A 13356-nucleotide genomic window follows, 5' to 3' on the forward strand; every position below is an offset into this window, starting at 1 on the left:
TCATATTATAAAATAAAACTAAAATTAAAAAATACAACCTAAAATTAACAACAACAAAATACTGGCAGTATGATGTTTCACAAAATGTATTTTTTGTACAATAAAATTATCACTCTTATTTTGTAAATATTTGTTTGCTGTTTGCACATATAAATGGCACTAGTGGGAGATTTTAATATCGAGCACGTAAACTAAAAAACTTAATAAATTCACATTAATAAAACATTACAATGCAATTATACAAAAATATTACATATTAAAGGTCGGATATTCGATAAAATTCTTTTCGCATATTTACCCAAAGTTATTATATTAAGAAGTTATGGAAACGGGTTCTTATAAGTACATATATTTATTGAAGCAACTTAAAATTATATATTGAATATTAAAAATGAACATTAATTGAATAAGCACCTGAGTAGTTATGCCATTCTAGAATTAAATGTTAGGTTATGAATTTCCTGGCTTCCTGGAGCTGTAGAATTTATTTATTTATTTTCTTAGGTATTAGGTATTAGGGCTTTAGCTAAATATACTTATGAATATCCGATCTCTAATCATAATTAACTATTTTATTTTTAAGAATAAATGAATAAGTTGTGATTTTGGCCTGCGAATTTTTTTTCACCAATATAAAAATAATGCAATACCAATCTTTTGTACATGGACATACCGTTTTCAAGGTATTGGTGCTACGTGAAAGAAGGATATACTATTCAATTCATCTATATAAAAGTGAATTGATTTTTTATGTTTTTATCTTAACTTTTCTTCGGAATGACGAAACTGAATTTAATGGGAGTTTCTCATGCAGGAAAAAGACTTGTACGTCGTTAGTTCGTTTTACTACTGTTGGAACCGATATGACGATGACCGAATGGAACTCGGACATTAATTACGAAAAAGGAAAGATTCGAACGCGACGCTATGCGACGTAACGTCTTTAATAATTTTCGCGTCTTCTTTTATATTTTAATTAACTTCTATCAAGAATTGTAAAATCATAATCATATATCAATATACTTATGTTGAGATAATCATCGTCGTTTAATTAAATATCCAACAACAGTCTGCGCGGTCAAAGTCGCAAGCATCTGCTACTTATGTTAGTTTGCTATTTTTACGCATAGTTTGATATAGACAAATTTATCGCTGTCTCTCTCGCACTGATGCAAAAATATGCAAGTTTGTGAGAAAGACAGCAATAAATTAGTGAGTGAGTGACAGATATAAACAATTACAATAATAAGTTTAATTAAAACTTAACTTACACTTTAGTTAAAGTTTGAACACAACTCGTAATTATTGGTTAAATCATTATTATTGAGACGGAAAGTGACAAAAAATTAAATACTAAAAAAATGAAATAACATTATAAGCTTTTAAACTGTGTTTATGACGTAACATACCAGTAACAACACCATTCGTACTGAATCCATCTGTTTTGTGAGAAAGAAACACAGCATTCCATTCTGAAACGTTTAAACACGAAACTTAATTTTCTTTTTTTAGTTTTCCATTTTTTTATTTCTATTTTGTTTCAGGAATGAACACTAACAACTATATTATAGTTGATATTCACGTTATTTGAATTAAGCAAGTCCCACTCCAGTTTACTTTTTCATAATAGAACATTGTAGTGCTAACTTTAATTATACATGATACTTAGGGAAACGAGATATTGAATTAATAATAGTAAAACAATATTAGAGGTTAAATCTATTAAAAATGCTCAACACCGAATTGATTAAAAAAAAACATTGGAATTAAGAATTTATGTGAAAGTTTGTGCCTTTTGGAGTAGAGACTTTGGGACCGTGGGGTCCGGAGGCAAGAGCTCTTATCAAAGAATTATCGAAAAGGGTTATCGTGTCTACCGGTGATCCTAGAGCGGAGTTACCTTAGCCAACGAATTAGTTTGGCCATCCAAAGGGGCAATACTGCCAGCATCTTATGAACTGTGCCTCGCTGCGGTGGTTTCGAGGACGTTTTAGATTTTATCTAGTTTTAAATAGTTTATTTTGCGATGAATTAAAAACTTTTATGCTAAAAAGAAATAAAATATTACGTGATGTAAATATAATAAATAAATATATTACGACAGTACACACATCGTCACCTAGACCCAAAGTAATCGTAGCTTGTGTTTAAAATTTATGAATAATATATAGTATTTATGTAAATTATTCATAAAAGTATTCAGTAGTAAGCTACGCTTACTTTGGGGCTACATAGTGATGTGTGTATTGTCGTGCTATATACATTTAATTATTTATGTACATAAATACTTATAATATACAGCTAAACATTTAGACACTGAAAACATACATGTTTCTAGTTGTGGGAATCGAATCCACAGCTTCGGATTCAGAAAGCAATGTCATGCCCACTGCGCCATAATGTTTTCTGTAGAAACAAATTAGTACCGTTACATTTACTGCATTACAGATTTTATCGGAAGACGAGCATTTTATTATTTCTATTGTAAAGCTTGTAGTACATTACCAATGTATGCTTTCTAGTTGTCAACGTTTCATTTTCTCGAGTATAGGCAAGATCATTTCGAAAGAAGGTCGCTTCCCTGGGTCCTCGTTCATGCAGATCTTCACCAGCTTTGAGATGTGAGGTGATATACCCGGAGGGATCGTGATCCTCAGGCCCTCGAGGGCTATTTTCATTCCACATTCCATCGGTGAGAGGTCAGCGAATGGGACCTGTACATGTTAACATATGGTAATATTGATATTCAAAATTCAAGAGAAGATATTTTATTTCAAGTAGGCTTAATATAAGCACTTTTGAAACGTCAAGTCTGTCTGTTTGTAGTGATTCTACCACCGGTTCGGAAGGCAGATTCTACCGAGAAGAAGCCGGCAAGAAACTCAGCAGTTGCTCTTTTCCAACATCAACAATTTACATTTTGTATTTTAACATTCATTTTTCTATCTTGTGAGAGCTGAAAGCGGAGCCGGATGCTTCCAAGCAACCTTGTCATTAAAAAATTCATCAATTGTATAGTAACCTCGCTCTAATAAATGTGTTTTAACAAATTCTTTAAACTTGTGCATTGGCAGGTCCAAAATCACCTTAGGAATCATATTATAAAAGCGTATACTCAATCCCACAAATGATCCCTGTACCTTACGCAGACGATATTGGTTTGTATACTCATTGAGCGTACCGGCGTGCAAGCAAAACTTCGAAGAAAGAGGTGGGGCGAAATCTCCTCCAAAACAAACCCTTTTACACAAATCCAACAGTGTGGCCTCTTCATAGATACAAAATAGCACCGCCTACCCTTTTACGCCTCATAAGCGAAGCGTTGAGGTGGGTATTACTGATATAGAAGCCTATTAATTTCCACGGTATAATTAGATGTAGTTTAATTATTATTTACAAATAATCTCAATTTTATTGTAATGAATGAGATTATGAGGCGTGCACTTTTGGATTTTCCAACTATTTTTGTAACTCCATTGGCTCGAATGTGCGCCACGAGAGAGAGAGAGTTATGTCTACCCATCTTCAACGGGTAACGGGTAACGGGTAGAGATAATTATCTCGTGGCGCACATTTAACCCTGCTGGTAATAAAGCATGCCACTGCTCAATACTTTAAGATTATCAGTCGAACACGCTAATAGCTAGACCAATTGGTGTCTTCATATATGCACAAAAGCTCTGCCTACTCCACATGTATTAAATAATTAGTACAGAAGAAGCCGCTTTCAACCCCCATCCACTTCTAGCTCTATGCCTACCCTGATAAGACTGAGTATGAGGATGTACAGTGACGTGCATAGAGGGTATGCGCAGGGTATGCAGATGATATTAAATGAAGAAAATCTTCAGTAAGAGATATAAAAAAACTTAAGGATAGGAATTGTAAGAGTTATAAAAAGCCTACCCTTAAGTATTGTTGTAACTCATACTGGAGATTTTTTTTCAATTTATATTATCTGCATACCCTGTGTATATATACCCTCTATGCAAGCCACTGAGGATGTATTAACACCAGCGACTGACCTCCCTAGTGGCCAGCTCCCACAGGAGTACGGCGAAGCTCCACATGTCGGCCGCCTCCCAGTTCCTCTTGGCGCTTGGCTTCAGCAGTGCCTCGGGAGCCATCCAAGCGGGTGCGTACACACGCCCTCGCTCTTGGAAGGAGAACTTGGCGTCCGCCATGTTTATACGCGCCGTGAGGTCCTCGTCGATCTATTTAAACCCATTCAGCAGAATTTGATGTCTCTATTTTCATAGTTATTATTGTCGGACGAAGCAGACGTCTCACCGAATGGTAAGTTAAAATAAATTGCATGTTCCTGTGTTTCGAGTTTATATAAATTGCATGTTCATGTATTTCAGGTTAAAATAAATTGCGTGTTCATGAGTTGCCAGTTAAAATGAACTGCATGTTCATGTATTTTGAGTTAAAATAAATTGCGTCTTCATGTGTTTCAAGGTACAATAAATTGCGTGTTCATGTTTTTCGGGTTATAATAAATTGCATATTCATATGTTTGGAGGTAAAATGAATTGCGTGTTCATGTGTTTCGAGTTAAAATAAATTGTTTCGAGATCATATACATTGCATGTTTATGTGTTTAGAGTTCAAATAAATTGCTTATTTATGTGTTTCGAGTTCAATAAATTGAATGTTCATGTGTTTCGAGTTCAAATTAATTGTGTGGTATGCGTTTTGCGTGTTCATGTGTTTCGAGGTAAAATAAATTGTATTTTTATGTGTTTGGAGTTCAAATAAATTGCATTTTCAGTTCATGTGTTTCGAGTTTAAATAAATTGCGTGTTTATGTGTTTGTAGGTAAAATGAATTGCGTGTTCATGTGTTTCGAGTTAAAATAAATTGCTTATTTATGTGTTTCGAGTTCAATAAATTGAATGTTCATGTGTTTCGAGTTCAAATTAATTGTGTGGTATGTGTTCTGCGTGTTCATGTGTTTCGAGGTAAAATAAATTGCATTTTTATGTGTTTGGAGTTGAAATAAAATGCGTGTTCAGTTAAAACGAATAGCTCCGTCACTTACCATGATGTGTTTGCTGTTGAGATGATACGCTGGCAGCACGCGGTCGCGCTGTAGCGAGTGCAGGTACGCCATGCCTGCGGCGACGTCTCGCGCCAGACGCACGGCCGCACCCGCGTCCACCACCACGCGTCCACCCGCACCCCCGTGGAGCAGTGCGTACAGCGAGCCCCACGACATGTGCTGCGAGATCACCACCAGCGATGGCGGCGATACGCAACACCCCACCTGCACGCAGAACAAGCACAATGTCAATATACTAGGTCACATAAAATTCATAATTCGTTTAAAGGATACAATACAATTCTACAATAAACTACCCAACGACATCTTGGAGAAGTCCTATTATAGTGTAAAAAAAAGGAGGAAGAAACCCTTTATTGCACGTATAACATACAGGAAATGAAACAGTACACAAAGCAGACATGCAAAGGCGGCCTTATAGCTGTTAGACTACAGGCAACCTTTGTAGATAGGACTTGTTTATTGGACAGTAAGATTTGTAAAGTACTATGTAATCGATAGGAAAGCTTGGGTGTGAATTATTGGTCTAATCAGGTTGCTCTTCTAATAATTTTGAATGACAATGTGAGATGGTGATAAAAAAAACACCCGGCTAAGTTTGTTGTGGGCTTTTTGTTGGACCAGGATGCGTTTGGAACCCTCGTAACTTTAGTTCTAAGTTTACGAATATGGTTGGATGGTGATGCGTGTATTGTCGTAGTATATTTATTTCTATTTATTTGTTTACCTACATACCCTCTATGCACGCCACTTGGCCTACTTGAATAAAGATATTTTTAACTTTTGACTTTTTGTCTTGTACATTGTGAGGGTGGTGCCGTTGAATACATTCTCATCGGATTGCAGTCTATTTACAGTGGAATAAAAGTCGTAAAAAAAAAGTACACACTTATGCACACGCATTAGAAGTTATACCTACCCTCTTTGGTTTAAGAAGATGAAAATCATTTCAAAAATTTTAACTTACGCTTTATTCTACGTTTGCCGAAAAAACGACACTAACAATAGAATCAAACCTTTTTTAGAAAAACTAAAATGTTGACTATAGCCAACTTCATGGTGTCGGTTTTTTGTGACGGTGCACATCGTAAAGATTTATTCTCACCATTTTTCCCTAACGCGTCAAAAGAAGTATAAACTTTAACGAAGAAGCGGGATTTTTTTTTAAACTTTTACAAAACACAGTAAAAGCTTTACCACAGGCAGTATATTCGGGTGGGAGAATATCCTCAGCTTCGGGAACTCTTCGTTGAAATCGCGCTGTATGCGCGGCGTACACTCGCGTACTGCTATAATCTTCGCGACAATGTCGTTCTTTTGCCACCTACCGCGCCATGTCTCACCTTAAACAAATAAACTATATTATGATTCTAAAATTTTTATTAGTGTTTTTACATACACTTGCAGGAATTGGAATAAAATTTTCTTGACTAGAAATCTTTGAATACGATTATTATTTCCTTATTTGATTTCATTTTTTATTGTTCTTTTTTCGAATGAGTTTGAATCTTATTCCGTAGAATCGGAAAAGATTTTCACACTCTCGTTGATAGTAGACTGTGTAGGAGTGCATTTTTATTATTGTAAAAAAAATTATCGTAACCCACAATTTAAGCAAATAAATTTTTATTATTATGAATTTTATAAATTTAAAATGCATATAAAAAAATCGAAACCGACAGGCCGACACCACCGACAAACCGATTGGCTGTAACCAATTAAGATAGATAAATAAATTCTTTATTTCACACAATTAAAGGATAAAGATAATAAATATTGGAAACAGAAAAAAAATAAAAATAAAAATGCGCTAAGGCGGTCTTATTGCTTTAAGCGATCTCCTCCAGATAACCCTTAATGAAAGAAGAAAATGATCATGGAAACGGGATAGTACAATATTTTAAAAATACGGCATAACATAAACGACATATTATAACAATTAGGCTACGGCTACCGTTGATGCCAAAATTAGTAGGTATATGCCTTTTAAATCAGTCAGTCAGTCTTAAAATCCGGTTAATGACGGTTCAGAAATATTTTATATGCCTTTTTAATCTATAAAACTGCATTATAACCTTATTCATGCCTATTGAGGAAAAAAAATTCAATAATTATTATTTTTCTCTAGGTAGGTATGCGCGTGTCGCATAGGGATCAATAGGGTTGTCATAAAACCTTAGAATGTTTTGAATTAGTTTTTATGGATAAATAAATATGCTTCTTTTAATTAAATATATTTACAGCTTGATTCCTTATGCAACTATTTTCTGTATTTGTTTTCTTCGCCATTGGTTGCCTGGAAGAAATCTCTATGAAGCAATAAGGCCGCTTGTTATACTTTTCTTTTTTATGTACTTTTAGTAGTGTGCAATAAAAGTATATTCATTCATTCATTCATTCATTCATTCATTCAACCTTCAACAGTATTTCGTAATTAGATTGGAAGGTTACATTATGAAGTATTGTTTCCTTAACATTACGGCTTCAGGAAGTTTTACCGTATTATTATATTTTTGCGGCGATTAAGCTTCTATAAGGATAAACCTAAAGCCGAAGAGCTAGTTTTTAGATATAAGAGCGATTTATTACTGATTTTGAAAATACTACAGAACTTGGAGGTTTTTTTATGATTCACGATATGAAGACCTCCTTCGTGAGGTAAAACTTCCTAAAAAGAGTACGATCCCCGACAGGGACAAATTGAGAATTTTTAGTTTCACTATTTTCTCTGGTCTGGTCTTGGCTTCGGCCGTGGCTAGTTACCACCCTACCGACAAAGACGTACCGCTAAGCGATTTAGCGTTCCGGTTTTATATAGCTGCCAAGGCCCAACAGGTGAGCCCGTTACTATGCCAGACTGCAGTATAACTTAGTAGCAGGTGAGATTGCAGTCTCTGCTAACTTGTAGGGGAATAATAAAACGAATGAACAACTACCAATGTCAAATACTCAATCTCTATTCTACTTCTTACCAGAAGGTGTGACAGCGATCCTCGTGTGGAGAGCCAGTTCATTAATGTTGATGCCTTTGTGACGAGACAGTGTAGCGTCACGGCTTCTGGTCTTCAAGCCCAGCCACGACTGGTCTTTGAACTGGATCTTCTTCAAGTCCTGACCTTGATTAACGGCAAGCTCGTGGAGTCTGCAAGAAAAATTCACGGTGAAAACAAACTGCCGCAGCGCCCCATATGATTTTGGTAATCTTAAAACATATACCTACATGTGTAATTACTAAAAATGATAATTAACCCAAAAGACTAAAAGGTAATATTTAAGATAAATTCAAAAACATAAAACATATATAAGAATCCATCTACAAGTTATATGTTTATTAGTTTTCGTCTGATAGTTTTCAGGAAAATAGTTTTTTTATTATATTAGATTCTTTTAAATATAAAAAGCGGTGAAAGCCCAGTGGGTAGGAGCTCGACTTCACTTTCGGGGAGCCGAGTTCGAATCCCAGCACGCACCTCTAACTTTGCTAAGTTATGTGCGTTTTAAGTAATTCAAATATCACTTGCTCCAACGGTGAAGGAAAACATCGTGAGGAAACCTGCATGCCTGAGAGTTGCACATAATGTTCTCAAAGAGGTTTGGAATCCACCAATCCGCAATGGGCCAGCGTGGTGGACTACGGCCCAAACTCCGTCTTATTGTGAGAGGAGACCCGTGCCTTGAAGTGGGCCGGTAAGGGGTTTATATGACCATGATGATGATGATTTTAAATATTAAAGACATGATTGAATGCAATGTCCAAGAATTATCCCTCATAAAACCTGAAACTAATCTTATACTAATATATAAAGACGACGGCCGATTGGCGCAGTGGTCAGCGACTCTGCTTTCTGAGTCCAAGGCCATGGGTTCGATTCCCACAACTGGAAAATGTTTGTGTGATGAACATGAATGTTTTTCAGTGTCTGGGTGTTTATATATGTATATTATAAGTATTTGAGTATATTATTCGTAAAATTATTCATCAGCTATCTCAGTACCCATAACACAAGCTACGCTTACTTTGGGGCTAGATGGCGATGTGTGTATTGTCGTAGTATATTTATTTATTTATAAAGCTGAAGAGTTTTTTTTGTTTGAATAAATGAATGAATGAATGAATATACTTTTATTGCACACCACAAAAAGTAAATAGAAAAAAAAGAAAAGTATAACAAAACAACGTATACATTTTTTTACATGAACGCGATGATCTCAGGAAGTACTGGTCAGATTTGAAAAATTATTTCAGTGTTGGATATCCCATTCATCGAGGAAGGCTATAGGCCTATAAAAATCATCACGCTAAAACCGATAGGAGCATAGCACCAATGAAGAATGTTTCAGAATCGGGGGTTTTTTCCCCCTTTTGAGATCTTCCCCTGCGTGCGCTGCGTAAACGGTTAGTTTCGATAAAATCATGTAAGACCCTTTACAAGTTCTAAAAAAAGTCCGGGACAGCATATGTCTATCTTAGTAACTTACCAAAATAGATATTTGATAGACTGATGTCTAAGGTTGACCTATAACGCGGACTAAGTCGCGAGGGTCCGATCAATTTTAGGTGACAGTATTAAATAATTTCTCTTAAACGAGTGTATACCGCCGCATCGCGTAAGAAGTTATAGATAAAGAAAAACGTAACCATACCTCTGAACAAGTTGACCCCTGGTTTTATCCAAAGGCGTGTCCCCATCCTTGTTGGCCAGCGATACGAGCGCCCCGGCGACAACCAAGTCTTCGGCGATCGCACTGTAGCCCCAGAAGCACGCGTAATGCAACGGAGAGTTGCCGTGTTCGTTGGTGAAGTTTACGTCCACTCGGTTTTGAAGAAGCTAAGAAAGAAAAAAGAAATATTTTGTCTTTATCGAGTCATGATAACCCAGTGGGTGGGCCTTGGAATTAACTTTCGGGGGGCCAATTTCGAATCCCATCACTCACCTCTTACTTTTCTGTTATGTACGTTTTAAGCAATTAAAATGTCACTTCCTTCAACTGTGAATAGAAAGATAACATCGCGAGGAAAACTGCATGGTATAAGAGTTCTCTGTTATGTGCTCATAAGTGTGTGGAGTCCACCAAGTCCAAATTTTTTTTGCGTAAAATTGCTTTCAGTTGATTTAAGTTTTGCATCTATTTCCACCAAATCTGACGACCTCCCTGTCGCAGTGGTATGCGCCATGGTCTTATAAGTAGAGGTCCCAGGTTCAATCCGCGGCGAATGCTATTTAAATTTCATAACTTCCACTTTCCTTGGTCTGGGACTGGTTGTAGGCTTCGGCCGTGGCTAGTTATAACCGTCAAAGTTTTTCCGCCAAGCAATTTAGCGCATGCATCGGTACGTTGCCGGGTAGAAACGGTACAGGGTGCACCACAAACAAGTTCACCCACTACCATCTTAGACTGCATCATCACTTACCACTAGGTTAGATTTCAGTCAAGGGCTGAGTTGTATAGGAATATAAAAAAAACTATCTTCATAAAATCTTAATAAATAGCAACACTTTATAGTATGTAGTAACATTAATAACTATAATATGAAACAAACAAAGTATGATAACAAAGTATCTTGTCCTACTCCAAAGGTTGCCTCGCAGAGATCGCTACTAAGCGATAAGGCCGCCTTTTGTATTCTACTTCTGTCTTTATATTTCAGTTTTTTTTTTCCTTATTTCATAGTGGTGTACAAATAAAGAGTTAAATAGTAATAATAATAATAATCATGAGTCAAAGTCAAAGTATGATGAGTGAACATGTCCAGAAATAGCCTAAAAACAGTATAAAAGAGACAGTTCTACGAAAATGCACAGCCTTTTTGCACCAAAGGTAGCTAAATGCAATTCAGCGCCTTTCTTCTTCTGTTCCAGGGCCGTCTCGCACTTGGTTGGCCTGAACCATCTGTTGTACGTAAGGCGCTGTGATTCAGCACCTTTATGGTTGCATTCCTTTACTTACCAACTGAACAATGGGCCGATGCCCATGCGCAGCAGCCAGATGTAATGGAGTGTCGTCCCCCATGTTTGTGACATTTATCCTGGCACCTCTCCTGATGAGCATTTCTACTATCTTGATATGGCCTTCTTTGCACGCCCAGTGAAGTGGACTGAAGCCATGGTCGTCACTGAAAACATCAATAAAGTCAGAAATGTTTATAAGCAAAGAATTAAGAACATACAGAACCCACATTCAGCTATTATTGTATTTATCACATGAAATGGTATTGTCTAAAAACAGTTAAAACTCCCTGCGGAAGGCTCTCTTCACACCCTTGGAATGTTACTAGCATTCAAACATTTTCCCATTTTATGGTAAACGTTTAGAGTATTAGAGCTAAAATATTTACTCTTATCTGCTAAATGGAATGAAGTGTCTAACCATCTGTTCGAGAAACACTACTTAAGGTAAATGGTTTTTGATGCTTCAATATTAGTATAGTACATGGTTTCTTATGCTCTTAATTCTGTGTTTATGAGCATCATACCTCTTGCCAAATGATTATTTAGCAAAGAAAATTGTTATTTTACCATAGAAAAATTCCTGGTTGAACATGGTAAATAAATGCTCAATCCAAACGTGTGGGACCAGAACTATAATTTTTACAAATTTAAAATGCATATAAAAAATTTCCGAACCAACAGGATTTGAACCTGCCACTCTCTGGCAATCGCGGCCTGAGCGCTTTCTCCAATTAAGCTACGGCTCTCCTACCTATACTATACTATAATAATTTTCAATTCTCATGGAGAATCCTTATTTCATATGGGTCTGCATCTCTGAAATAAGGGGATTTTAAGCTATTGCCCACTACACTGGCCAAATGCAGATTTGTAGACTTCCCACACCTTGGAGAATGTTATGGAGAATTTTATGGGATGCAGGTTTCTTGAAAAAGTTTTCATTTGCCATTAAAGAAAGTGGTATTTCAAATTCCTTCAAATATGCAAACTTGGTTACCCTGAAATGGAGGCTGCATCTCTAACCTATCAAGGCTTCTTTATAATTTTCATAAATATAATATATTCATTAAACTATGATCCCTGCTACTGATAGGTAGTAACAGGAAATAATAACTGTAATGTAAGATGAATCATACAGGTAATACCCAGAAAAATGTGACTGTTTCCATAGAAGCACTATAGTAATAAAAAGTCAAATTAATTTTTCTCACTCAATTTGGCAATCTATATTTTTCTGTATTTTCTCTAATCCGGTCTAGAGTATCTACAGTATCTTAATAGTTAAGATATTATATTATTACCTTACGCAATATACAGAATTATTATTTGTTATTGATCATAAAGTTTCTAATCATTACAAAATTTCTTTGTTTAAAATAATATAATATTATAATAATAATATTAATATTTTATTTATGTATTTGTATTTAGCTATTTGAATGTACGTTTATAAAAATTTTACACCACCTGTCTGCTCCCTCTCATCTTGTCCTAATCCAAAGGTTGCCTGGCAGAGATCGCTACTTAGCGATAAGGCCGCCTTTTGTATTCTACTTCTGTCTTTGTATTTCTTTTGTTTTTTTATTTTCCTAACTTCATTGTGGTGTACAAATAAAGAGTTAAATAATAATAATAAATAATAATATTTCGACGTATATTACATGTTTTATTTCACTAATGTGTTTATTAAAAGCTGTGACTAACGCAACACTGTTTTGATTTCTCATACATTGCTCTGACATAATTATCAGGCCTTGGAAGTGGGCGAGCGGGTAAAGGTTCTAAAACTACCAATTATGGACAACGCGTTCACATATGGCGTGTATTGTCAATGAAGTAATCTGGATAATCTGGTATTCTTACCCCTGGTTCATGTCATGCTCCGTATCGTCGAGCCAAACGCGCACCTGCAATGCATTTCCTTCTCGACACCATTGGAAAATATCTTCCATGTTTTGAACACTTTATACACTCTAAACAACACTTTTTTATAGTTAATGTTTAATGTACAAGTTATTGTGCAAGCAATAACAAAGGAAATAAATAATAAACTCTATTTAACTAGCATAAAAGGTATATTTTTCTCAAAATAAAAAAGTTACAAAGTATCATTTAGACTCATTCGCGGATGACTTTGACAGTTTCGCAATCACCAAAAATAAAGTATAGGCCGGTGATTTGAGATATGCAGATTCAGTCTATGCATCCTTTTCTGTTGTACAGAAATTGTATAATGTTTATTCTTCTTGCCTAACACATGTCGGATTCACCTTATTTGGCAGCATAATGCTGGGTTAATCATAGAAAAAATAGAACAGCATGTTGCCATTACAAGCCATA

General features: G+C 35.8%; 1 protein-coding gene across 1 annotated transcript; it reads right to left on the minus strand.

Annotated features, from left to right (window-relative positions):
* Positions 1-2332: 2332 nt before the first annotated feature.
* Positions 2333-13126, minus strand: LOC120630686 (integrin-linked protein kinase). The gene is made up of 8 exons (XM_039899960.1): positions 12880-13126; positions 11015-11180; positions 9710-9894; positions 8038-8207; positions 6263-6408; positions 5045-5269; positions 4026-4214; positions 2333-2714 (listed from the first exon to the last, which is right to left on the minus strand). The coding sequence occupies exons 1-8, from the start codon at positions 12966-12968 to the stop codon at positions 2526-2528; spliced, it is 1359 nt and encodes a 452-aa protein (XP_039755894.1). The 5' UTR covers positions 12969-13126; the 3' UTR covers positions 2333-2525.
* Between the last annotated feature and the right edge of the window lie 230 nt (positions 13127-13356).

The sequence above is a fragment of the Pararge aegeria genome, chromosome 16 (assembly GCF_905163445.1).
Source record: "Pararge aegeria chromosome 16, ilParAegt1.1, whole genome shotgun sequence".
Classification (NCBI taxonomy): domain Eukaryota; kingdom Metazoa; phylum Arthropoda; class Insecta; order Lepidoptera; family Nymphalidae; genus Pararge; species Pararge aegeria.

What these genes read in the sequence shown, in the direction of transcription:
- LOC120630686 (XM_039899960.1), bottom strand. Translation starts at nt 12,968, where the DNA reads ATGGAAGATATTTTCCAATGGTGTCGAGAAGGAAATGCATTGCAGGTG. An exon ending in GAGCATGACATGAACCAGGG is followed by an intron (nt 11,181 to 12,879) that starts GTAAGAATACCA and finishes TGATGTTTTCAG; the next exon opens with TGACGACCATGGCTTCAGTC. An exon ending in ATCGGCCCATTGTTCAGTTG is followed by an intron (nt 9,895 to 11,014) that starts GTAAGTAAAGGA and finishes TTTCTTTCTTAG; the next exon opens with CTTCTTCAAAACCGAGTGGA.